Here is a 27,203-nt window from a genome sequence, read left to right on the forward strand (position 1 = left end):
ACTCAATCCTAAATTGTTTGTTTATTCCCAAACCTAGTATTAAACTCTGTGGGTCACAAGTACAAACACTCATTTCAGCTATAAATCGTCTGTCGTTGACCCTGTCACACCACATACTTACACATTCTTAAAAATGGCCTCGGCTTCATTTATGACTGTGAAATTTCAGCTGCTAGAGAAAACCTGTGGTAACAAATGGAGCTGAAATTGAGTGTCTATAGGCAAGAAAACAACCTCTGTGTTGTATGACGGTTTTTAGGACAACATTTCAGTGTGTGGAGTGTATCAGCAGCTTCATCATTCATTCATTCATTCATGTCAGACACTTGTCTGGTTTCAGTTTGTCTGCCATACTTGGGATGTTGAAACATATTCAGTAGGTTAATCAGATCAGTTTGTCTGATTAAACAGGTTACAGGTCTAAAACTTACATTGTAACCTCTGAAGGAATGAGCTGTGATGCCTTAAAATCAGTAAACAACTGATTAAAATGGAAAAAAATTAACCCCTCACTAAACCTGCTATTAATTTTAATTTTAGGAAGTCACCGGGCGAGACTTTAATTCTAAAGGATTCTCAGCACTCAAGGAAGGCAGTTTCTTTTATTATTATTATTATTATTATTATTATTATTATTATTATTATTATTATTTTGAACCATCATTCCATTTTATTAGTATAGTGTAGTAAAATAGATATGATTGTTTCTTGTGCATGTAGATTTGCAGTATGTATACTGTACATGTCTACAGATTTGACAGTTAACTGCTACAGTATATATTACTAACCCTAACCAAAGTAACATGTTAATTATACAGTTTAAACTGTGTCGTGTCATCGTGGTGGTGATGGTGGTGGTGATTTTTCTGTACTGATTTATGATGTTGTTTCCATAAAGTCAGTCATTTGATCGTTTATTGATTTCAATATTATCTGTAGTAACAATAAACCTTGTGATGATCCAGCGGTTAAGGCGCTGGGATCTTGATCAGAAGGTCGGGGTTCGAGTCCACAAGCTGCTGAGCATCAACGTTGGGTCCTTGTGCAAGGTCCTTAAACTCACCTGCTCTAGGGGCACCGTCCTTATGGCTTGACCCTGCGCTGTGACCCCATAACCTGGGATATGCGAAAACCCTTTTTTTGTGGGGCAAGTAGTGGCCTAATGGTTAGAGAATCTGGTTCTTAAGGTAATCTTAAGGTTGTGTGTTCGAGTCTCGAGCCGGCCACGACTGAGGTGCCCTTGAGCAAGGCACCGAACCCCCCAACTGCTCCCCGGGCGCATAAATGGCTGCCTACTGCTCCGGGTGTGTGTTCACGGTGTGTGTGTGTGTGTGTGTTCGCTGCTGTGTGTGTGCACTTAGGATGGGTCAAATGCAGAGAACAAATTCTGAGTATGGGTCACCGTACTTAGCCGTATGTCACGTCACTTTCACTTTTTTTTTTTTTTTTTTCAGTTATTGCTTGCAGGTTGGATTTTCAGCTTAGCATCACCGAAAAATCAATCGGTTCTTTGCTTGTACTAATAAATTACAGAGTATTATATCTTATCCAAGCTATATTTGTTTGAAACACTAAATTTGTATCTGATGGGATTTACATCCTGAATCCACTGATGTGACCGACACATGTTTTGCAGAAAGCTTGATTTCAGTATGCTGGTGGTGATTTAAATAAACAACCGAGAGTTATTGATAAAGATACAGGACATCCTGATACTCAGAGGCGTAGTAACGGTGTAGGACTAAATGACAGATAGGATTTATCCACCTCTTTCGAAACAAGTAACTATACTTTATCTCTCTTCCATGTTTTGGTCTTTCACAGCAATTTATGAGCGATCATGTGAAGCCTACAGAAACAAAGCAAGCCCTTCTGGTATTTTCACCATAGATCCTGATGGCAGCGGGCCCTTGGATCACACGCTGGTGAACTGTACAAATGCACGTAGGTTACTTAATACCTTTTTTTCTTCTAACAGGAATTTTGATTCATTTGTCATGTATTTCTAGTCACAGAGTGTTAATTGGTTCTGTGAAAATGCCTTGAGTCACTCATCTCATTAACTTTGTTCAGCTTGTATTTACACCTCGGTGTAGTTCAGCTAGTTGAACTCCTCATAGTCAGACACTGAAGAGCACTGAAAAAGCACATAAAAGATAAAGCTAAAAATATATACATAAAAAAGATTTATGCCAATGTACAGGCTCCATGTTACCTTATTTGATCCAGCCTAAGCTTGAGTTAATGTCTATAGGGTTAAGGATTAGGGTTAAGGTTAACTCGTACTTTATCATCGTCCATGTGGGTTCTTCAGTTTTTCCTCTAAACTCCTCAAAATATGCCCAGCAGCATCAACCATCAGCAAGGGGAAATATGTGACCTCATAGATTTTGACTATGACATGATCGTTTGTACCAGACTGGTCTGAGTATTCCTGTTACTGCTAATCTCCTGGGATTTCAACCAACAACAGTCTGGAGTTTCTTCTGAATGGCTGAATAACATAAAATCATCCAGTGAACAATATTTCTGAGGCAACTTGTTAAGGTTTCAGCTGACAGAAACACTACTGTAACTCACATAGAAACTCTGTACAATTGTGGTGACCAGAAAAGCATCTCAGCATGCACACATTGAACCTTGAGGCAGTCCTACATACATATATGTATATATTAAGACTTATATTACGACTCAGAGTCACAAATATGCAATTAGACAATGCAAACTGAAAAAATAATCGGATTTGGATTAATTGGAATAAACAGTTTACATTTCTGACATTTGGCAGAGCGACTTACGTTTTGTCATTTATACCTGATATATAATGTCCTAAACAAATGAATAAATATACAGTAGGTGTCCTTGGAACTTTAAAACGTCTACCACGTGAAGGCTCACAGGTACATCCTGTGCTCTGAGGACCAGTGAATTTTTCAGCACCCCCTGTCAAGACTCATTAGTAATTTCAGCCATCTTGGTTTTTACCTTTTGACATCCCCTCAGCTTCTCCCATCAGACAGCGGACTGATTTGTCTCTGGGTTGAGCCTGTAATACAGCATGTCCTCTCACAAGAGAAGAAAGGTCCATTATGTCAGCAGCAGGGAGGAATGTAGGTGGAAGAAGGGGAAAAAATCAGAAAGCGTGTCAGCCTGCAGAGACTGGCAGCTTGGCCTCGCAAGACTGATAGCTCCATTATTCTTAGTTTTGCTGCAGGCTGACTCTGGCTGCAGGAGAGCACCGGTGCTGAGAGTTAGGCTAAATAAGCCAGGCAAGCATAGCCGCATGCACGGTACCTTGTGTATGTGAGATGTTTTTCTTCGAGAAGTTTGTTTTATCCTTCTCTATTTCTTCTCATTCAGAAGACAAACCATTTCATGCTTCAAACCCTTTAAAGACAAATACAAATAGAAATCATCTTTTTAGCCGTTGCTGGCAAGAAGATTGTTTCAGACTGACCCCAATTACAGGATCTGTTAGCCACGCTGATTCTTTAAGGCTCAGCAAACAGGCACTTCTTTCCATCACACATGGGGGATTTTAATTTGCATAGAGAAAGGAAGTAAGCACCAGCTCCGTAACGCTCTTCATTTCACAACCCCGGAATAAATGACCTTCTGTTCCCTACTTGTTATTCATCAGGTATTTGCATCTCACTTCATCACGTCGCTAATCTCCTTTTCTCATTCATGTGCACATGTGGGCAAATGAAGGCTAGACTGAAAGGCTCAACCCCACAACTGATGATGACCACACTGTGTGCTTCATGTTTTTTAGCACAAAATCTTTGTATGTCAGTGATTTCTTGTTTCTTCACAGAGGACAAACTGTGGACGGTTGTAGGCCACGATCATTTACAGCCTGTTAGCGTTCAAGGTTCCACTCCCAGAAGCCCCTATGTCCTTATATTCAACTACTCAATTTCGCCTTATCACATCCGCTCCCTGGTGGCATCGGCAGAACATTGCCAGCAGGAAGTGACATATCGCTGCAGGAAGTCTCGCCTCTTTGACACCTGGGGTGAGTTTATATTTGATATTATTGCAGACATTTACTTACAAAATACATTACTATCTACATTTATTTGGATTAACATTGCGACATTTGCCCGACGCCTTTATCCAGAGTAATATCCAAAAGTATATATATCGATTGGCTTTGTATACAAGCGTGAGTGTTTTAAATGTAAAAAGTCAGTGGAGGAAGTGCTGGTTGGTGCGGTAGTTCAGCTGATTTTGGATCATTTGTAAAGGCTGATGTGTGTTCAGATGTAGACCTGAGAGAAGCAATTTGCAGTAGTCCAGTCTTGAAATGACAAGATTCAAATAAAATGTATTTATATAGCTCTTTTACTTGTGAGAGTGGTAAGGAGACAACATCCAGACATCCCAGTTTACCAAACACTCTATGCCCATGAACAATCCAGATCTGCTCCTTGAAATAAAAAACGCTATTCATAAAAGGCTAACCCAAACATATGTGTGTTTAGCTTGGACTTGAACAATGAGACCGTGTCTGAGTCCCAAACACTAATTGGAAGTCTGTTCCATAATTGTGGGTCTCTGTAAGAAAAACCTCTGCCCCCTGCTGGAGACTTTTGTACTTGAGGTACTATCAAAGATCCTGCACCTTTTGATCGAAGTGGGTGTGACGGATCATAAAAGGACTCTAGCTGCTGTGTTCTGGACTAACTGGAGCTTGTTTATGCTCCTACTGGAACATCCAGACAGTAAAGCATTACAATAATCCAACCTAGAGGTAACAAATACATGAACTAGTGTTTCTGTATCATGTAATGACATCATATTTCTGATCTTAGCAATGTTTCTGAGATGGATGAAGGCCTTGTGGTATTATTTATGTGAGCTTCAAATGAGAGACCGGTATCAATAATCACACCGAGGTCTTTTACTGCTGCACATGATGTAATAGAAAGACCATCCAGAGTTACTCTGTACAGTTTACTCTGTACTCCACAGTTGACCTGATCCAGGAGAGAGCTGTGCCTTTAACACCAACAACATGTTCTAGCTTATCAAGTAGAATAACATGGTCAATGGTATCAAAAGCTGCACTAAGATCAAGTCAAGTCACTTTTATTGTCACATCACCACAGCACATGTGCCACATACGTGTCAGTACACACAGTGTACTATTGGGCATTCTTGCAGTAACACTACACATTATATTCAGTATATATATATATATGTATATGTGTAAATATATTATATATAAAATAGTATAAGGTGCAAAACAGATTGTATAGTCCAGTGTGTCTAGTGCAGTGTGAGTGTGTAGTCCAGTGGATAGTCCGAAGTTAAGGTTAAGTGTGTGGCATACCATATTGTAGAAGTATGCTGTAGGGTGTATTAGTTGTGAGTGTTAATTAGTCTGATAGCCTGAGGGAAAAAGCTATCCCTCAGTCGACTGGTGCGGGATCGGATGCTTCGGAGACGTCTTCCTGAGGGGAGCAGAGAGAGCAGTCTGTGGGACGGGTGGCTGGAGTTACTGATGATTCTCCGGGCCTTTCTTATAGACCACCTTGTGTAGATATCCTGGAGGGAGGGAAGCTCACCTCCAACAATGTGGCTGGCAGTTCGCACGACCCTTTTCAGAGCTTTACGGTTGCCAGTGATGCAGCCCGTCAGGGTGCTCTCTATTGTGCAGGTGTAGAATGTTCTGAGGATGCTGGGACTCATTCCAAACTTCCTTAGCCGTCTCAGGAAGAATAGGCGTTGATGTGCCTTCTTCAGTACTGCGTCAGTGTGTATGGCCCATGTGAGATCCTCGCTGATGGTGACGCAGAGAAACCTAAAGCTGCTCACCCGCTCCACAGGTGTCTTGTTGATGGTGATGAGTTTGTATTCACTCCTCTGACTCCAGAAATCCACCACCAGCTCCTTGGTCTTGTCAATGTTGAGTGAGAGGTGGTTCTCCTGACACCATGTAGTCAGGGTGCTCACCTCTTCTCTGTAGGCCGTCTCATCGTTGTCAGTGATCAGGCCTATCACTGGTGTGTCATCAGCGAATTTGACGATGGCGTTGGAGCTGTGTGTGGCTGCACAGTCGTGTGTGTACAGGGAGTACAGGAGTGGGCTGAGGACACAACCCTGAGGAGCATCGGTGTTGAGGATCAGCGGGGATGAAGTATTGCTGCCCATTCTTACCAACTGACTCCTGCCTGTCAGGAAGTCCAGAATCCAGCTGCACAGAGATCTGTTTAGTCCCAGAGTCTGGAGCTTCGCAACAAGTGCGGCAGGCACTATAGTGTTAAATTCTGAGCTGTAGTCAACAAACAGCACTCTCACATAGGTGTTCTTATTTTCCAGGTGGGAGAGAGCAGTGTGTAGGGTGAAAGCAATAGCATCATCTGTGGAACGGTTGCTACGATATGCAAATTGTAGCGGATCAAGTGAGGCAGGCAGCACAGAGCAGATGTATTCTCTGATGAGTCTATCAAAGCACTTGCTGAAAATGGGTGTGAGAGCAACTGGTCTCCAGTCATTTAGGCATGTGATTTTATTTTTCTTTGGTATGGGCACAATGGTGGATTTTTTGAAGCACGATGGGACCACAGACAGACAAAGAGAGAGGTTGAAAATGTCTGTGAACACACCGGCTAATTGGGATGCACATGTTCGGAGCACACGGCCTGGGATGCCATCAGGACCCGCAGCCTTGCGGATGTTTACCCGTCGGAAGGATCGGTTTACATCCGCGACAGAAACGGAGAGCGCACTCACATCTTCTGCAGCAGCGCTCTCTGTGTGGGCGAGGCTGTGAGCCTCGAAACGAGCATAAAAGTTATCTAGCTCATCCGGTAGAGAGGCAGCAATGTTCACAGTCGCTGGTTTGTTCCCTTTAAAGTCTGTGATGTTGTGATGTCCAAATGCAGCTTTTGAACTTCAACAAGAATGACTAACATTAAGATTGGAAATAATCTATCCTCGCACAGCAATAACATTTTTATCTGTTACAATAAAAAATAAAAGTTGCTCGTACCCACTACAAAAGCTGATGGTGGAGTAGTGATGTGTTTGGATTTTTTTGTAGTTAGTAGTCATGCCATCAAATCTGTAATAGCTCAATGGATAAGATGTTGGTTTACTAATTAGAAGGTTATGTGTTCAGATCCTGCTGGACCCTTGAACAAGGCCCTTAACCCGCCACTGCTCAGCTGTAGAAGGCAAAATGTGAGTAGCTCTGAGTAAGGGTGTCTGTCAAATTCCATAAATAGAGAACAGCAATTATTCCAGTAGGTAGATGCTAAACCCCAAACCTGGGCCACTTCTGACCTTCAGACATGCCAATCCTTATTCTAGTAATGCACAAGTTTCCTTATCAAAAGGATTTGATGGAATTTGTTCAAGGTTTGAATCAGAATCCGATTTAGACATGCTTTAAGCCTTTGTACCTGTAACACTGGTGTTCTATTCTGCTGGCAAGTATTTTTAATCAGTATAAAGAGGTGAATTATTGTATCTCTACAAGACTTTTGGATGATGGACAAGCATTTTGGGGGCTCTCAGAGAGCAGAAATGGGTTTGATGTCAACAAAGATTTCAATCCTTTTTTTAATTATTATTTTTTTTATTTCTATTCATATATTACGCGTAGAAGCTTAGACCAAAACAGAAATACTAGAGCTATTAACCACTATTTAAAAAAAAAAAAAAGCTTTAAGTGATTATTTAAGAAAACAATGTGTTCGATAAAACGTCTCAGTGGGAAAAATATTTATTAATAAATTATTAATCATTTATTACTCCATAGATAGATGACAGCATTAAGAATTTCCTGCCTACTTTCTCTGATATCTCTGTTCTGCTGTGGGGAAGTTCCAACTTCTTCTCTTAGTTGGAGAGGAGCCTATGGCTAACGTCAGCATGCACATCTCTCGTCTCTTTTCTGGCTTCGGTTCACAATGTTCTGCCAAAGTAAAAGCCTCTTTAAATCCCTCGAGCAAGAGCTCAACTTTGTGATCATTTTGCACACAAACACTTCTTGAAATAGAGTCAGATAGTAAATCTTCAAGTCTTTGGGAAGGGACGCAGCTATTACATGTGGCTCTGCTCACAAGATAAACAAACCCTCATTTCCTCAGGAGTGTTTCGACTGTAAAGTGAAAAGTGAAAAAGTGACGTGACGTACGGCTAAGTACGGTGACTCATACTCAGAATTTGTTCTCTGAATTTGACCCATCCAAAGTGCACACACACACACACACAGCAATGAACACAAACACACACACACACACCGTGAACACACACCCGGAGCAGTGGGCAGCCATATATGCTGCGGTGCCCGGGGAGCAGTTGGGGGATTCGGTGCCTTGCTCAAGGGCACCTCAGTCGTGGCCGGCCCAAGACTCGAACCCACAACCTTAGGATTACAAGTCAGACTCTCTAACCATTAGGCCATGACTTGCACCATTGTAATTGCCATTAGACAAAAAAAAAACAAAAAAAAAAACACCTCTGAAGAAGTCCTTAGTGGGTTGATGGTGCCGTTCTTTATGTTACATGGAAATTAATGCCACACAGGTGATATTGTTCTAATTAATATAAACATTATATCATTAATATTTAAAGAGGTTTTTCACACTGCACTTAACTGCTGGTTATTGTTATCCCAAACCCCACTTTAACCCCAGGAACGTTTTTGATTTGTAATTTAGAAGTTAGCAAGGCTTTTTATAAAACCCTGTTCCAAAGCAGCACTTTTGTTTTATTAACTCTACATTGTTGTATCAAATACAGTGTGAAGTGATGCTGTGTTCCAACATTACGACTAGATGATTAGCAACAGACATTTACATTTACGGCATTTAGCAGACATTGAGCAACTGAGGGTTAAGGGCTCAGGGGCCCAGCAGTGGTAGCTTGGTAGACCTGGGGTTCGAACCCATGACCTTCCGATCAGTAGACCAACACCTGACCCACTGAGCTACCACTTCCCTACAATAGCTACACATTTGAGCAAAAAGGTAAAATGGTGACAGAAAATATATCGAGTGGAGCAGAAGGATATCAACAGTCGTGCCCTAATGGTTAGAGAGTCTGACTCCGAACCCTAAGGTTGTGGGTTTGAGTCTTGGGCCGGCAATACCACGACCGAGGTTCCCTTGAGCAAGGCACCAAACCCCCCAAGTGCTCCCCGGGCGCCGCAGTATAAATGGCTGCCCACTGCTCCGGGTGTGTGTGTGTTCACTTCTGAGTATGGGTCACCATTCTTAGCCGTATGTCACTTTCACTTAACTTCACGTCACAAACGATTGGTCGACTACGTTGATAAATTCTCAATCGTTTAAAAGCTCAAGCCATTATTTACAACAGTCACATGCCGTACATATAAAAAAAAAAAAAATCAAGGTTGTTGATGGCACACATAAAAACAAATAAAATAAAAACATTAAGCCAGTTCAGTAATGTACAGTGTGAATACCCAGAATCAGTTGTTAACCTCGGGTAAAATTGCTGCTGCATGGTAAGTGTTTATTAGAATTACTAGGTCTATGAAGAGGAGCTCATTTAGCAACTTAGCTAATCATGTTATTCAACTTCTAGCCAGCGGTTCCGTTTGTACATGGTACAGAACATCAATGGAGTGTTGGAACAGAATTGTGTTTCATGGGGGGCGGAGGGGGGGGAGGAGAGAGAGAGATAAATAAATAAATAAATAAATAAATCCTTTCTCTTTTTTTTACCAAGTGAACTCATTGGACACTGACTTCAGTGAGCATCCATGATGAATTAAATAAAAAACTAGCACATGCAGTAATAGGGAACATTTCACACTGACGGTATTTCTTTTGTACTTGCCACATATAATTCATACATAAATTGTCAGAGCAACAATGATCCCTGAAAGTTACAGCACAGATGGAAATGTGAAATATTTCCAGATGGCACTCCTCTGTCATGGTGGCTGGACAGGGACGGTGTTAAGAGGATGTACTGGGGAGGGTCTCTGCCTGGAGTGCAGCAATGCTCCTGTAGCCTGGAAGGCAACTGCAGGGACATGAACTACTTCTGCAACTGTGATGCTGACCAGGAAACATGGTAATCTACATACATAATTGCTATTGAAATTAACATACGTAGCTTGCTAATAATGAAATTAGCAGTGTCATATTAAAAAAAACAAAACTCCAGGGTTTATTTTTTTATATTTTTGCGCCGCATTAAAACATCTCCGTGGGTGAGCATAGCCAGCTTGCTTAACTTCACACGTTCACCATTAACACCTTTTCAGCAGCAGATCATACGGTTCCGATTTTCACCCAAGGCGTTTCACCTCAAGCTGAGAAGCAACTGATTTTTTTTTTCTTTTTTCTCACTCATTATTCCTGGTGCCCCACACAATTTCTCCCACTCTCTCTGCAGGGTGAATGATACCGGCCTGTTGTCTTACAAAGACCATTTACCGCTTAGCGAGATCGCCATTGGAGACACAAACAGAACGGGCTCGCAGGCGCTCTTTCAGATCGGACCTCTGCGCTGCTCTGGCGATCGTGGGTGGTTTTATTTACTGATTTAAGGATCTGTTTTGTTGCTGAATTCATTTCCGTGTTGTCACGGATGTTTTCATTTCTATAATTGGACCTGTGAGTTATTTTACCATCTCTGTTTCCTGTCCATCGCTGCCTCAAGGATTTTTGTGGAACTCTGCCTCCTTTATTTTGGAGTCCTCATATCTGCATTTCCCTACACTGCAAGCTGAGCTGAGCATAGACATCTCCTTTTATTTCAAGACCGGAACTCCTTCTGGCCTCTTCCTTGAGAATGTAGGAGTACAAGACTTCATCAGGCTGGAGCTGAGCTGTGAGTAAAATACCTTAGTGTGCGCAGGAAGTGTGTTTTAATGTCGTGTCATAAATGAAAAACAAAAATAATTATTACATACAATGAATTAATATGAATAATATGAAATGAATAATAATTCCTCTTCCTAGCTCCATTGGCAGTCACGTTCACCTTTGACCTCGGTGACGGCCCAGTGGTTCTGGTAGCCAGGTCGCCGATGGTTCTGAATGACAGACAGTGGCATTATGTACGAGCTGAAAGAAACGTGAAAGAGGCATCGCTGCAGGTCGACCTGCTGCCCCTTCAGATCATTGAAGCAGCCACTGAAGGGCAGCACAGACTCCAGCTCAACAGCCAGCTCTTTGTTGGTAAACTGAACTTTTTTCCGAACATCTTTCTATGGACTCTTTGTGTCTGCGAGCAAGAATGTATTACAGCGACCTTGCATTTATTGCTTTTTTATTATGCTGCAAAACGTGCCATGTGTTTGTGTTATATTTGTATTTTTATGATTTTCTTATGCATTGAGTTTACATATTCTTCAGGGGTTTCTTCCTGGTACACTGATTTCCTCCTACAGCCCAAAGGCAACCACTGTAGGCTGATTGGCATCTCTAAATTGTCTGTCGTGTGTGATCGTGCCCTGTAATGTATTGATACCCTAACTAGGATCTTCCCTGCCCTGTGCCCTAAGTTTTTTGTGTTAGAACCTTTGTTCAATAAGTGGTATAAAATCTTATTTTCATTTACTTGTGATCACATAGGGATGTGGTAGCCTAGTGGTTAAGGTGTTGGACTACTGACCGGAAGGGCAAAAGTTTGAATCCCAGGTCCACCAAGCTGCCCTAAGCAAGGCGCTTAACCCTCAATTGCACAGTTGTATAAAATGAAATAAATTGTAAGTCACTCTGGATAAGGGAGTTCTGTCAGGAACACTTTGTCAAATGAGAGTTTATTAGATGATAGCATACAGTTAGTGTTGGTGGTATGGTTCTGTTTGGGGCAGGAATCCACATGCCTGTCTGTGTGCATGCATGGACTGAGTGGAGAGAGCAGCAACTAGAAAATAGAATAGACACCCCTCCCCAACAGAACCATTGGTCATGCATAGAATTGTAATTTTTTTGTTGTTGTTTCAAATAATAAATAAATAAATAAATAAATAAATAAATAAATAAATAAATGAGAGAGAGAGAGAGAGAGAGAGAGAGAGAGAGAGAGAGAGAGAGAGAGAGAGAGAGAGAGAGAGAGAAATGTGGAGATTTAAGACGTAACTGGTACAACGAACATGGGTTCCGGCATGGTGGAGTCAGGGTTGGAGGATGGAGTTTAAGTTGCAGCAGCGGCGACGCGCTAGAAAGCGGCTCAATGAATGGGAATTTAAATGGTCGGGTAATAAGGATGATGTAACCGGATTATTGCGTGTCCTGGACATGCTTGACGACGTGGCCTGCCAGAACTAACGCAAAGCTTAATTCTGCAAAATGCCAGCAGATTAGCATCATAAATACTACACATGATTCATAATGACCTGGGGCTTCAATATAGGGCTCTGATATAAAAACAGAATGAGTGATAAAAATACTCTTTTTAGCTATTAACTGTTCAGGGGTTTAGTTAATAACTGGGCTTATGACTCAAAATTACTGCTTCATTAAGCTGTAATGAGTTCTCTAGCTTTGAATTTGATTTCATCTCATTGAAGAGTAAGTTGATTACAGCAGTCACTCGAGTCGCAATAGACTTTAATTGTACCGTGTGCATATTGGAAGAGATTTTCTTAAGAAAGAGGCGATTGAGACAATTTACTAAAGAAAAATGTAAAAGCCTATAGATTATTTCAATAGAGCCTTTATTTCGATCACTTTTTGGCACGTTATCTGAATAAATAATTCATCGCCATCTTCCAGACGACGGGCATGACAGTTACTGATTACACTGTCATTTCCTGTCTGTAAGATTGACGTATGGTGAAATTGCATTGTGCTGGTCAGTGCGCTGAAGACCCTATTTACATCACGACCTGCATATCACTTTGTGTTAAAGAGTCTTAAATACTTAATTACACTAGCTGCTCAAGATCATAGTTTCAGCAATTTATTAAGCCCAAAATAAAAGACGTCACTATTGGCTAGTTAAAATACTTAACAAACAATACTGACTAGTTAACACTACCAATGACAGCTGAAACACTCATGAGCTTTTTGCTGTTGTGATGATAGATGAGAGGATCTTTGCTGCCCTGATTTAATTTGTATTGAGTTGTAATGAGACCAGCATCATTAGCTAACATTACATGAATTTCTATAAAGATGGTGTATAAAAAGCATTAATATACCCCTCTAACTGACATAAAAGAGATATATTCTTCATTTGGGGGCACGGCGGCTTAGTGGTTAGCACGTTTGCCTCACACCTCCAGGGTTGGGGGTTCGATTCCCTGCCTCCGCCTTGTGTGTGTGGAGTTTGCATGTTCTCCCCGTGCCTCAGGGGTTTCCTCCGGTTACTCCGGTTTCCTCCCCCGGTCCAAAGACATGCATGGTAGGTTGATTGGCATCTCTGGAAAATTGTCCGTAGTGTGTGAGTGTGTGAGTGAATGAGAGTGTGTGTGTGCCCTGTGATGGGTTGGCACTCCGTCCAAGGTGTATCCTGCCTCGATGCCCGATGACGCCTGAGATAGGCACAGGCTCCCCGTGACCCGAGGTAGTTCGGATAAGCGGTAGAAAATGAATGAATGAATATTCTTCATTTGTTATTTAATAGCGTACAGTCAAACAGTTAAATTTGTTAGTCCCATGTCCAAACTTCCAATTTCCAGACAATACTGTAGATTTATATCATTATATGTATATATTTTTTTAGGTTTAATGTTTATCATTCATTTAATAAACAAATATACATTTTCATTAAAGAATTTATTTGCGAACATCTCTCAGGAGGAGCACCTACCACTCAGAGGGGCTTCATAGGGTGCCTCCGTGCCCTCAGCATCAATGGGATGACCTTTGACCTTCATGAACGTGCTAAGATGACTCCCGGCATGAACTCGGGTTGCCCGGGTCACTGCAGCAGTGAGAGCTTGTGTCATAACGGGGGAAGGTGTTTGGAGAACAGGAACAGCTACATATGCGACTGCACACACACAGCATTCACAGGAGCCAACTGCAAAACAGGTGAGAATTACTCTGTACTCATTAGAAGAGGTTTTGGGCTATACTTAGTTCTGGAATATATTATGCTGTATAAATTTGTTTAGAAATGAAATTAACTGTAAATGTGTGTCAGCTGTTGTATTTAGAGTTGAGTTAAAAACACAGTGAGGATTTAATACAGAAATTTTGCACATTAGTATTCAGACCACAGTCATGTTTACACAGTACGCAATAGTTACGTGCTTTGGGTTTTATTTTTAGACATGTTTATTAACTGTGGGGCTCACTTACATACGATTCAGACTCCAGATCAGTTTAATTCAGCATTCAGTATCAGGTTTATTATGAAATTCATAATTAGAATATTTAATTAAATCACACAGCCACAACACAAGACCAACACTGAGGACTACGACTTAACACAAGACCAACACTGAGGACTATGACTTAACACAAGACCAACACTGAGGACTACGACTTAACACAAGACCAACACTGAGGACTACGACTTAACACAAGACTAACCCTGATGACTAAGACTTAACACAAGGCCAACACTGATGACTAAGACTTAACACAAGACCAACACTGCGTAATGGATATCTTGGACAATTTCCCGCTGGAACTCAAGGGGGCGTTCCAACAGGGTTTAAGTCCTGACCCCGTTCCCACCTCTACACACCTGTCCCTTCTGTTTCACTAATCACCTCCTTTATTTAAACTGGTTGTCTTGCATGTGTTGTTGGTTGAGTCTTTGATGTTGCCTCATGTTTTATGGGTCAGTTTTTGTACTTTAGTTGCCTAGTGCTTTCCTGTGTGTTGATTTTATTTTATTTATTTTTAATAAACTTTTATCTGTCTGCTATTCCTGCACCACAGTCTTTTTTTTTTGTTCCTGTCAGAGACACCAGTTTCTGATACATTAATGTCTGGCCTTCAGACCTCACATCTTTCTTGCTCTTGCTTACAGTAGATCATTTAGTGGCTCTGTTGTATTAATTTGACAACTAATTAAAAACATGATGGTAAAAATCCAACCCCAGATTGACCACACCCCTGGTTTGACCATGCCCTTGGCTTGACCACGCCCCCAGCTTCTGTCAGGATTTGGCCTGGACTTTTCATGTTTGGACACTAGGGGGACATTGTTGCTTTCTTGTTTGTGCCTATGTGTTTTTGCATCACGTGTGTCAGCTCCGCCCTTTCCTTATCCGTTCCCACCTTTGCACACCTATTCCTTGTGTTTTAATTATAGTCACCCTAATTTATACCAGAGTCCTTGTCTCTGTCTGTTGTCTCTTGTATTCGTTTTTCTGTTTTCTAGTCCTTTGTAATTTTTTCCCCTTTACCCCTGTATTTGGATCTTTAATCTGCAGGGCTGTTAAGTGTCACACATTGAGAGTGACAGTCACGCATTTTGGTCTTTTGTCATGCTCTCCCACCACACATCATATTTCTCACGCAGAAAAACTTTTCGGCTAAATCATATATCGTATATTTAATGTCGCAGCACCCAAAATGTATCAGTCCGCACCTCTCTAGGGAACCGGGCAGGAATCAAGCGCGTCTCAGTTCTTAGTCGAGCCTCGGGTTTTTTTTTTTTTTTTTTTTTTTTTTGGGGGGTTTGGAGATGTCACGCTTGCCTGTCTTCAAAACTGTTGACACCACTTTCCCTGACAGCTTCCACAATCACGTTACACACATCCTTCTTTTGTCTGCATTTTTTATTTATCCCTAATAAAGATAAATGTTAGAGCTAAATAGTCATTTAAACTTAAATTTTTATTTTATGTTTCTATACTTATGTAAAGTCATTGTTTGAGTCAATGTTGTTAAAAGTGCTTTAAAATTCATTTGATTTAGAATTAAAGATGCTTCTGAACACTCTGAGAAACCTCTGAGGACTAAAGAACACACAGGTTTATCATAAGTGTGAAGTCCATGGCCACAAACGTTGACAAGACTTTTGGACTCGAATGGATTACAGCCCTAAATGTCAATCATGTAGTGGAATAATCGTTGGATAAAACCTGTCTTTCTTAAAAGATGTCCATGGATCCGTTCAACCTTTTAAAGATGGGTTGAGAAAGGAGGGGTTTGATTGGTTGAAAGCACGTCCTTGCTTGTCAACTCTCTTTAATTTGACATGGAGTTAGTGGGCCATAGAGGAGAAGCTTCACCTGCCAAGAAGCTAATTACAGCTTCCCTGCTTCTCCTTCAGACTCACCCAATGGCCTGTCAATCAAATTAGTGATGTAATAGCTTTGTCTCTTTACAGTGGTGATTGTAGAAAGCGTCGGATTACACAGTGACTGTTTACAGCTCAGTGTGGCGGAAGGGTGACAAATGAAAAGAGACAAAATAAAAAAGAGCCTGTAATTTATATCATAGCAATAAGTTTCCAAATGCTTGCTTCCTAATTAGAAGAAAAATCAGTAGAGGAAGAAATTTTCTCATGCATCTGATTGAACTTGATGAGCCAGAGCTGCTGATTCTCTGATGTCTGTGCTCACATGCTGTATCAGAATGAAGAAAAATAAAGTTTTACATAATTTAGCAAGGGCTTTTTTTTTTTTAGCATAATTGTCTGCTTTTTCTATGCGTGTCTGTTTTAGCTATCTCTGCATCCTTTGAGAGAGGGACGTCTGTAACGTATGCCCTTCAGGAACCATTTGCAGTAATGAGGAACCAATATCCAAAACAACTGCCAAGGAACAAACACTCAGACACGTTTAGATCCCGGGAAAACGTGGCATTCGGGTTCCTAACGAAACACGCACCGGCTTTGCTCTTGTCCGCTCAGTCACATGACCAGCGCTACATGGCAGTTACCCTGACCCAAAATGGTAAGAGTTCAACTGTACAGCAATTACTGCTTTTCAAGCAAGAGAAAAGGGTCTGGTGCAGAATAATTAATCACATAAAAATGTTTCTCTATGACTCGACAACTCCATATTCTCTGATGTCACTAGTAGGAAAAAAAGATACTGTATTGTACATACACAAGGAATGTAAGAAGAGGAAACTCATAATGGCAGCTCCTGGTCTCCTGTCTGTCTGTCTCTGTCTCTGTCTCTCTCTCTCTCTCTCTCTCTCTCTCTCTCTCTCTCTCTCTCTCTCTCTCTCTCTCTCTCTCTCTCTCTCTTTCTATGCTGCCCATTTTCTTCTTTTACTCCTCTGAATTTTTTATTGACTGGCAGAGAGGAGTGAAACACCATCTCTTCAATCAAGTTGCCATGACTGGCTTTTATAAATCCTTTATAGCAAACACAGATCTGTGAATCATGGCAGAGAGACAGAGAGGGAGAGAGAGAGAGAGAGAGAGAGAGAGAGAGAGAGAGAGAGAGAGAGAGAGAGAGAGAGAGAGAGAGAGAGAGAGAGAGAGAGAGAGTGAGTGAGTGAGTAAGAGTGTGAGAGAGAGAATGAGTGAGTAAGAAGGGGGTGGGAGAGAGAGAGCGAGAGAGAGAGAATGAGTGAGTAAGAGAGTGAGATAGAGTGAGAGAGAGAATGAGTGAGTAAGAAAGGGGTGGGAGAGAGAGAGAGAGAAGAGTATGAGAGATGAGAGAGAGATATGAGAGAGTCATAGAGTAGAGCTCCCTATCTTGTCATCTCACTCATTGCTCTATTCTTCCTGCTCATCTTTGTTTTTTCTCTCTCTCTTTCTCCCTCTCTCTCTATCTGTGCTTTCGCTCTCGTCTCTCTAGCTCTCGTCTTGCTCTCTCCTCTCTTGCTTCCTCTCCTCCCATCCGACTCGTCTCATCTCCGCGTACGTCTCTCTCTCTCGGAGTCTCTCTCTCTCTCGAGAGAGATGAGTAAGAGACAGACAGAGAGAGCCCGAGATAAAAGAGTATTCCCTGCATGTTTAACTGATAATGCATTACTCTGACAGACACATCATCCTTCCTCACAATTGCAAATGGTGCCAGAAATGTGTCAGGTTTGAGATCTGCAGCTTTATGAATGATGTAAATGACTCAGCCAGCATACACAGGACATCGCTGTACATTCTGAAAGCTTGTTTATGGTCTCCCAGGCAGCTTGCAGATCTGGTACAGGCTGAACCAGGAGACAGGTCCAGACAAGTTCAGTCTTAAACCTGCCAATCTAGCTGACGGACGGTTCCACTGGGTCAGAATAAATCGTGATGGAAATCATCTTCATGTCCAGGTAACACTTCCGTAGAGCGACTCGGCTTCAGCTGCCGATTATATGGGATTGGTCATCATTTAAATCTATTGTTGTTGTTTTTTTTTGTTTCATATTAAGTAGTGACAAGAATCAGAATATAATGCAGACTTTTAAGTTTAATTAATAATTTATGATTTAAAAAAGTTAGATTTAATGAATGTGTCCTCTTCCAAAATTCAGTGGTAATTCTCAAACCTTTGGGGAAAATTGGCGAAAGTTCAGATTTTTTTTTCTTTTACACTTATATCAGTGAAGACACATATGTAATGGCTTTCTCTAATAACTGTACATATTTGACACATAACTCGAACAGGACTTGATTGATTTTGCATTCATTTCTGTGAACATTACAAAATCCTGAAGGGATATGAAGGTGTGACCGACAGGAGTACATGTCAGTCGGTTAGTTGGTCAGTGTCCCTGCTTGGCATATAGGAAACGACCACTGCTTTGCTGCACTGGCAAGGCAATCTGCCCGTCTGTCACAACTATTAGCTTCCATTCTGGCATGTTTTAGCACCTGAGGTCTTAGAGATTGAGAAACCACAAGCCTTCTTGGCTGCCTGTGGTGCCATGATTACAGCCAAAGAGTTTCATTCATTTGGATGTACTTCCCCATAAGCTGTTTTGCCATGTAGTAGAAATTTCACTCTGCATGACTTTGATGAGGGAAACGGTGATGACGCTGCAGCTACAGATGCTCGGCCAGAGCTCAAATGTGCTCAGCTATGCATGTTTAAAGCCCCCCCCTCTAGCTAGCTAATAGGTTGAGAGATCAGACTATACAGATGCAATTCCTCTTACATGTGCTCCACTGGTCATTGAGAATGACCTTGTCTTTCAAAATGTCCCTCATGGCTTTCCAAGCCAGTAGGCAGTCCACAGCACTCCCAGCTGTCGGTGAACATGCCCTCTGGCTCATTCGCTCTAGTCTGTCCAACAGTGAGTAAAGGCATATTGCAGGTGTATCCACTGAGCCAGGCAAGGCTCACTTCATCCCAGAATTAACCCCTACACAGCAACAAACTCATGACAGCAAAAAGTGTCAAACTTTACATTCTGTACAGTCCACCTTTGGACTCTGCACGGGACCTCAAGGTTCAAACAGGCTCAAGCATCATAAAAAGCTACCAGCACACTTGGGTATTCAGCTAAGATGTCTTTTACGTTGACCAGCTAGCATCACTACATCAAATTCCATGAGGTGTCTGATGCTGTGCATTTTGTTGGCTGAGGGGTGAAGGGCTTCTCCCAGATTTATGGGCAACCAGACAATTAGAAATACATTTTCCAGAGCAGGATACACTGTCCCCAGCTTCACCGTCTTAATGCCAACTGAAAGTAGGAGGCAGTCTTTACCTCCTGTCACTTTTACTCTATGTCACAGGTATTCAAAAGTCTACTATATGGAGAGCAGCTTCAGCCCCAGGTAGCACCGACTTATCTTACTAACATATCAACAATAACATATGCACCAACTCTGGCACTGTTTGGGACAAACTGTGGTCAAATGTGTGTCCAGAGTTAGTGAGTCAGAAAAATATAGTCAGTCCCCTTATAAATGTCAAGCAGTGCTATTATCTGAATACACACCATGAGGTTCACTATATTATTATTATTACTATTAATATATATATTTTTTATCCACAAAGTAAGTACATTCAAGCATCAGTATTAGTTTCCACTGATTGTTCACTGGAGGTTTTACCTATAATGGTCTAAGGCAGGGGTCGGCAACCCGCAGCTCCGAAGCCGCAAGTGGCTCTTTCATCCCTCTGCTGCGGCTCCCTGTAGATTTGGAAAATAAACATTTAATTTAAATGTATTTTATTTTAGTTAGTTAGTTTAAAAAAATTAAATGCTAAGATTATGAATGTTCTTGTAACATTAAAATAAACTGTGTTTAATTTTTTTTGTCGCAATGTCAAAATATGCGTCAGGGGGCACTGTGGCTTAGAGGTTAGCACGTTCGCCTCACACCGCCAGGGTCGGGGTTCAATTCCTACCTCTGCCTTGTGTGTGTGGAGTTTGCATGTTCTCCCCGTGCCTCGGGGGTTTCCTCTGAGTACTCCGGTTTCCTCCCCCGGTCCAAAGACATGCATGGTAGGTTGATTGGCATCTCTGGAAAATTGTCTGTAGTGTGTGAGTGAATGAGAGTGTGTGTGTGCCCTGTGATGGGCCGACTTGCAAATTCCGACACACAGAAGCAGACGCATTTTTGGTTTGTTGCAGATGCCATGTTAAAATTTTCGTGTCATGAATACGAAGAGAACTCAATTAGACATTTAACATTTTATTTGAAAGTAACCTTCGACCCAGAGACTTTTTTGTTAAGGTTAGCTCAAACTGTTCAAAATATATTTGTTTGCCTGCAGAAATAAAATTTCGTTTACTCGGTAGAGTTTCGTTTACTCGGTATGATAAATGCAACACACTACAGTTTTTTTTATGGTAAAAAAACGCTAAATGCAGTGTTATCTTCATTTTAGATGTCAAATTGGTTTTGTGGCTCCCTGTGTTTTTTTTTTCTCTGTGGGAAACGAGTCCAAATGGCTCTTTGAGTGTTTAAGGTTGCCGACCCCTGGTCTAAGGGGACTTACTGTATAGACTGGCCTACAGTCACTGTATACAAGATCTGTCTTGTAATTGACAGCTAAGGGCAAAACTGACAGCTAAACTTATATAATAACAACAGCTTCTTTATTGATTTCAGTCAGGACCACTTCGTAAATGAAGGTTAGCGAGCATACAGTTAGTGTTGGCGGGATGGTTGGCGACAGGTTCTAGCTGGAGGAGTCGGGGACGGAGGAGGGTGTTGGATCGCAGCAGCGGCGATGCGTAGGTGCGCTCGAAGGCGAGGATTTAAAAGGAGGGAAATTATGGAAGTCGTGCTGGATTGGAGCGCCTTGTGGACAGCTGATTAGCAGCTGATGCAGCTTACTGCGTGGCCTGCCTGAACTAACGCGATGCTTGATAACTGTAAGAACCACAAAGACCCTGTAATGATCATTATATCTACAGTATTCTATATAAAATACCCAAAGGTGAAACTACAATTCCACATTGTTCTTAAATGTAACAGAATCTGCACATCCTGCTAGCTAGATATAAACTGACTAAAATAAGAAAAGGCCGTTACTTTTCCCCAGAGATATTGAAATATGAGCATCTTTCAACATCAATAATATTGACTGTAAGGTTTTGAAATGAGGCTTGTTCTCGTCGGACAATTTCTGCAAAAGGAATCAGGAGAGTCTCAAAGGTTAAGGAAAAGTCGACTGGTCACATGACTATGTACACACATTGTAAAACCTCACCACAACATGCACCTGATCATGATGATGATGATGATGATGATGACTTGAGGTGCAGGGACAAATGGTAACGTAGTCCTGAAATCATATCATGTAAATGTTTGTATACTGTATGGACTGCAAAACTCAATGCATTCCAGCTTGTAAGCATATGTTTTTTCTACCAAATGCATTTTATCTTGAAAAGACAGTAAAATAAATTATTTAGTCTTATAAGCTAAATTCTGAAGAATTCAGGAAAGGTTTCCGGTAAACATGTATTATTCATTTCCACTGTTTTTTTTTTTTTTTAAATACATAAAATCACATTAGGAACATCCCGAAGTGTTTCTTTAATGCGACTTTGGGACACTCTTTACTGCAGCGTCGCAAGAATTTCAGAATCTCCTTGTCTAAGAAATCTCCATTTTTCTATAAGTGGTATGAATGATCTGTGTTTGATCTGCTTGTGTGCCTCCAGATCGATAACACAGTGATGCAGCAGTACAGTCTGTCTCCTGGCTCTGCTCTTGCTCCAGTCAGGATTTTAACCCTGGGGAGAATCCGAGGTGAGTTCCAGCTCCAGCTCCAGATGAAGAACGTGTCTTTGTTCACTGTTGATGTTCTTTGTTCTTTGTACCTGTTCGACTCCACCCAAAATGAGCTGCTATAATTTTCTATGAATTTTAATGAACAGTTTCTCAGAATTCTCTCTCTCTCTCTCACTCTCTCTCTCTCTCTCTCTCTCTCTCTCTCTCTCTCTCTCTCTCTCTCTGTGCATGTAAAGAGCCATTTGATGGGTGTTTTTTCTTTTTCTTTCTTCTTTTCAGAGGCAGGTTAGAATGAGGTGGGTGGTTGGCAGGGCAGAGAGGCAGAGAGCGAGAGAGTGCATTCTGAGCCATCAGCACTGTGACAGATGGGTTGAGTGAAGGGTAAATGGATTTGTACGCCGTTGCCTAGGAAACCTTTTTCTTTAAATCGGGTAACTAATAAGCAGGACAGGACATGGCATGACCCTGATTCTTTGGTAGAGACAGGAGGATGTTTGAAATAAATTTGTAATAAAGTGCACGCCTAAATGCGACGAGCTCCAGCGCAGCCATCCTTAGCCGTTAACGGTGAAACAACGTAAAGGGAAAGAAAAATGTGAATGGACAATATTGATTTCTGCAAGTCTGCTGTAGCCTTGACTCATAGAGATTAGAGTAATGAACCCATCAATATTGATGAAACGTGCCAGAAAAAATAGAACGGTAAACATTTTTTTCTTTTAAAGAGTAGTGAGAGTAACTTTTCTCCCTATATGCAGCCCACAGGTTCCCTGTATCTTTACCTTTTAGGTGTACAGTCTATTAGGGTTCCTATAACAGGTCCTTTTAAAATAATGGACAGATTTGTGACAGATTTAATGACTTAACTTCCACAAGCGTTCACAACACTACACTGGACTTCTCACTAATTTCTGGTGTAACTCTGATTTGGTGGTCTACCTGCTCAAACACCATTTTTTTAGTTAATTCCACAAATGTTCAGTGGGTTTCAGCCCAGGCCGTGTGCTGGTTGCCACTTCAGTACATTCCAAGTTGTGTCCAAGCTTGAAATTACTACCTGATCTGTCTTGGTGTTCCTGTACTTCAGTATTCTAAAACTCCTCCTCCCTCAGATTGCCGTCCATTTTCTATAATGCAATAATGCAACAGTGTCTTTTCCAGCAAAACTTCTCCACACCATGATGCTGCCACCCCCACACTTCACAGTTAAGATTGTGTCCTTCAGATAAAAAAAAGAAATAAAGCATCAACTTTGTTCCTTCTTATATGCCATATATCAGAATGGCTCAACAGATAAATTCTGAATGGAGAACATTCATTCATTCATTCATTCATTCATTTTCTACCACTTATCCGAACTACCTCGGGTCACGGGGAGCCTGTGCCTCTCATGCGTAATCGGGCATCGAGGCAGGATACACCCTGGACGGAGTGCCAACCCATCACAGGGCACACACACACTCTCATTCACTCACACACACACACACTACGGACAATTTACCACAGATGCCAATCAAGCTACCATGCATGTCTTTGGACTGGGGGAGGAAACCGGAGTACCCGGAGGAAACCCCCGAGGCATGGGGAGAACATGCAATTACACATAGAACTGGACTCTTTATTAAAACAATTGGCCAAACAGAAGCTTCTGGCTTTGGCAGAAAATCGAAACATTTCTGAAATTTTCTGTTTAAAAAGACAGTCGACGTTGTGGACATAAACTTTTGGTGCTTTTGGCAGTGTGGGCAGGTGCCAAATCCTTTTCCATGACATTTTCATTTATCGAGATGCACCTGTGTGAATTACTTGTGAAGCACTTCTTCTTCTTCTTCTTCTTTCGGCTTTTCCCTTCAGGGGTCGCCACAGCGAATCATCTCTCTCCACCTATCGATATCTTCTGCATCCTCAACACTTGCACCCACTAGCTTCATATAAATGGCACACAGTTATTAGCACATAAATCCATAGTAAGTGTTGAATCCTGCAAAAAAAACTTGAACAAAATTAGTGCTTACTGTTCTCTGTATTTTCTATTCTTTGATAACAGGAAGTGACATCACTGATGAGGAAGTGGTGCGTGCAGGACAAAGAGGATTTGTCGGCTGCCTGTCATCTGTGCAGTTTAATCAAGCTGCCCCTTTAAAAGCAGCGCTCCAAAACAGAGGCAGTTCAGCAGTCAGTGTTCACGGCCGGCTGGAGGATTCAGACTGCGGGGCTAAATCAAGCACAGACACTCACATAATCACCCACACAGGCTCAGGTACAAGCTGTGAGCAGACTCTACCGTTTAGATTTAATGATTTACTGCAAATCTCCTGAATCTACACGATCCTTGTGTTCTCCTTAAGCTCAGACTCCTCTTCCTGTCTGTCTTCCATCCTGTTTCTCTCTTCCAGGAGATGAATCATCAAAATCAGACCGAGATCAAGCTCCTCTGACAAAGAGTGCACAGAGTGACTCAGCACTAATTGGAGGTAAGAAACAACAGGAACGGGTTTGGGTTTGTTCGGGAACACGAGCCATCCTCTGCCGTCGATTATCTAATGCTCCGAAGTGTGCTAAAACTTATAAACCAGTTCAGTCTCACTGTTACTTTAGTTTCTGTCTTTTCAAAGTGAAAATCTCTTCTTAGATTTTTAGAGAAATTTATGTGTGCAAATATGTACAGGTTCCTAACACCCACCTGACAATATGACGATATGGCTGATTTATTTAAGGTTCTTTGACATTGCTGGGTGGTTTAATGTGGTACGCTTGGTTTTGTTCAGTATTCACCGCACAGTATCGGCAGAATCACCTCTTTTAATTAGTTTTAATTCTAACGATAATATAATAATTATTTTACAATATCGTAATGATTCTTTTATTTTCTAAACATTCTTTTTTGGTTTTCTTTACTAATGAAGTATGGGAATGTGGTAGCCTAGTGGTTAAGGTGTTGGGCTACCAATCGGAAGGTTGTGAGTTCGATCCCAGGTCCACCAAGCTGCCATTGTTGGGCCCCTGAGCAAGGCCCTTAACCCTCAATAGAACAGCTGTATAAAAATGAGATAATGTAAGTGGCTCTGTATATAAGGGTGTCTGCTAAATGCTGTAAATGAAGTAAACAAGTGAGCGCACCCACATACACACCCTTTATTTAGGGTTTTGTTTAATCAAAAAAAAAAAAAAAAAAAGATCTAATGAAATTTATGTATTTCACATCTATTCGACTCTGATTTCTACAACCCACAAAACTGCTCTTCGAAAAGCACTAAATCTTCCAAATGAGTGAATCTGTTTTGTGCATTTACTTTAAATAATTTGCACTTTGGTCAGTTTTTGTTTGTTTTTGCCAAATAGAGTTTGATTCAGAGGTCTGAACATTTATTTCAGTTACTGACTGTGTTTCAGACCTTCCGCTAGGTTTCATTATTTCAACATGAATAGAATTTTTAACTAATGATGATTAAACATTAACATATTGAATAGTGTGCAATAATAATAATAATAATAATAATAATAATAATAATAATAATAATAACAACAACAACAATAATTAGTATATTCGTTCAGTGAGAATGAAATCAGCTAATGTACACTAATGGAAACTGTCATAACACTCATTGTGTCATTCGCAGGAGTCGTGGCTGCCATCGTGTTTATGACGCTGTGCGTGTTGGCTGTGTTGATCCGCTTCCTCTACCAACACAGGGAACCCCAACCTCTGCCTGCTGTCGCCATAAAGAGTAAAAAACCCAGCTTGGATTTGGAACCTTCCAAACCGAACCACGTCGGCAAGGAGTACTTCATCTGACAGGAGTCGTTTCTGTTGCATTAGCTACAGAAATAAGATTATTATTATAAGCTGTGCACACGGGCGCCCGACCCAAACCTTCTGACACTTCTGTGCCATCTTTTACTTCAGGCCTCCTCTCCTGTCTGACACAGCTGTTGAGTTCTGATCCAAGCTGGACAGGAAGTCAGGGTCAGTACGGACTCCAGTTTACACTTGATTAAAAAATGATGAGGAAATAATCCGAACTTGTGTGACATACTGTGTGCTGTTTGATAACAGTGAGAGACTCTAACACAGCACCTTGTACACACAAGTCTTAAGTCAAAAGCCCAAGACAGGAAACGTGCTGGTCTGCTTAATCCAACCCTGTTACACTCGGCACAGGCTTTGTGTTTTGTCGCTTACTCAACTGAATGTGCTCTGATATCACTGAGAAGGAAACGTCTCAGCTTCGTTCATAATGTGGAAAAATCCCCGTCTCTTTTCATGTCAGAAAATCATCTGTAATGAGGATTTGACAAAATCAGACATTCAGATCAAACAAGAGACAAAACGGTAAACAAAAGCGGATTAGCTCTGGCGTTCAGTCAGAGCTAGCAAGAGTTCGATCGTGAAAGCTTTGTGTGTGTGTCCACGGCTGCATGTCAGAAACGTTCACCCGATAATGCAGCTAAATCCGAGTCTACAGAAAGGTCTTGAATGAAGTGCATTATATTACCTGTCATGAGACAACACCATGCTTTCTTACTGAAATCCATTTCTTTTGGTCAGGGGTTCAGTTTTCTATATGGCTGTTGTTGTATATGACCGTTTATCTATTTCAGAAATATATTTAATAAAAAGAGCTGTTTTTATAGCCTCTAAGAGTACACCATGCCCTTTTCTCTGAGAAATGAGAAATTTTAGAGTTTTTTTTTTTTATTTTTTTTTATTAGTCTCAGGTGACCTTAGTGAAATGTGCAAACACCCACAATGAGAGTGTTTGTTTTAGAGCTCCTCCACCAGACAGTGTCATGGCTCTAATCCACACTTGCCATCTATCTCTGGTGGTTTGAGTTTGTAGTGCTATTCAGTTCCTCATGCTGTGTTCACACATGCTACGAATAACAGAGATGACTACAGAGAGCTTCGGACTCCCAGGTGACGGATGTGGGCGTGTCCAGAAATTAGATAAATTTCATAAAACTTGAAAAATTTTCATAATACTTTATATAAATGTGGAGCGACGTAATGCTCCACCGATGGGAGTTAAGACACTAGAGCACAAGTAAACCGTGACGAAGATCACACCTTCATCTCGTATGTGATGCACATTAAACGCTGCTGAATTTTATACACAAAACCCCAAATCTCACTCCAGAATGTTTCATTTTAGTGTAACAAAAACTGATTTATAACGTTAGTTGCTCTGCCCACTAATAACAAAAAACTGATTTAT

General features: G+C 41.2%; 1 protein-coding gene across 2 annotated transcripts in view; it reads left to right on the forward strand.

Annotated features, from left to right (window-relative positions):
- Positions 1-26,624, forward strand: part of cntnap5l (contactin associated protein family member 5 like) — a 100,874-nt gene extending 74,250 nt beyond the window's left edge. The window contains exons 12-24 of one of the 2 annotated variants that reach the window (XM_027171415.2): positions 1,825-1,944; positions 3,818-4,018; positions 9,903-10,059; positions 10,384-10,511; positions 10,651-10,821; positions 10,953-11,171; positions 13,740-13,976; positions 16,571-16,801; positions 17,989-18,122; positions 21,918-22,005; positions 24,035-24,247; positions 24,384-24,461; positions 25,608-26,624. In XM_027171415.2, the coding sequence (XP_027027216.2) occupies positions 1,825-1,944; positions 3,818-4,018; positions 9,903-10,059; positions 10,384-10,511; positions 10,651-10,821; positions 10,953-11,171; positions 13,740-13,976; positions 16,571-16,801; positions 17,989-18,122; positions 21,918-22,005; positions 24,035-24,247; positions 24,384-24,461; positions 25,608-25,783 (2,153 nt within the window). In that variant the 3' untranslated portion in view covers positions 25,784-26,624. Of the gene's footprint in view, positions 1-1,824; positions 1,945-3,817; positions 4,019-9,902; positions 10,060-10,383; positions 10,512-10,650; positions 10,822-10,952; positions 11,172-13,739; positions 13,977-16,570; positions 16,802-17,988; positions 18,123-21,917; positions 22,006-22,266; positions 22,369-24,034; positions 24,248-24,383; positions 24,462-25,607 lie in introns of those variants that run through there. The other variant, XR_003444511.2, reaches the window with a different exon arrangement.
- Positions 26,625-27,203: the final 579 nt, after the last annotated feature.

The sequence above is a fragment of the Tachysurus fulvidraco genome, chromosome 2, assembly GCF_022655615.1.
Source record: "Tachysurus fulvidraco isolate hzauxx_2018 chromosome 2, HZAU_PFXX_2.0, whole genome shotgun sequence".
In the NCBI taxonomy this organism is placed as follows: domain Eukaryota; kingdom Metazoa; phylum Chordata; class Actinopteri; order Siluriformes; family Bagridae; genus Tachysurus; species Tachysurus fulvidraco.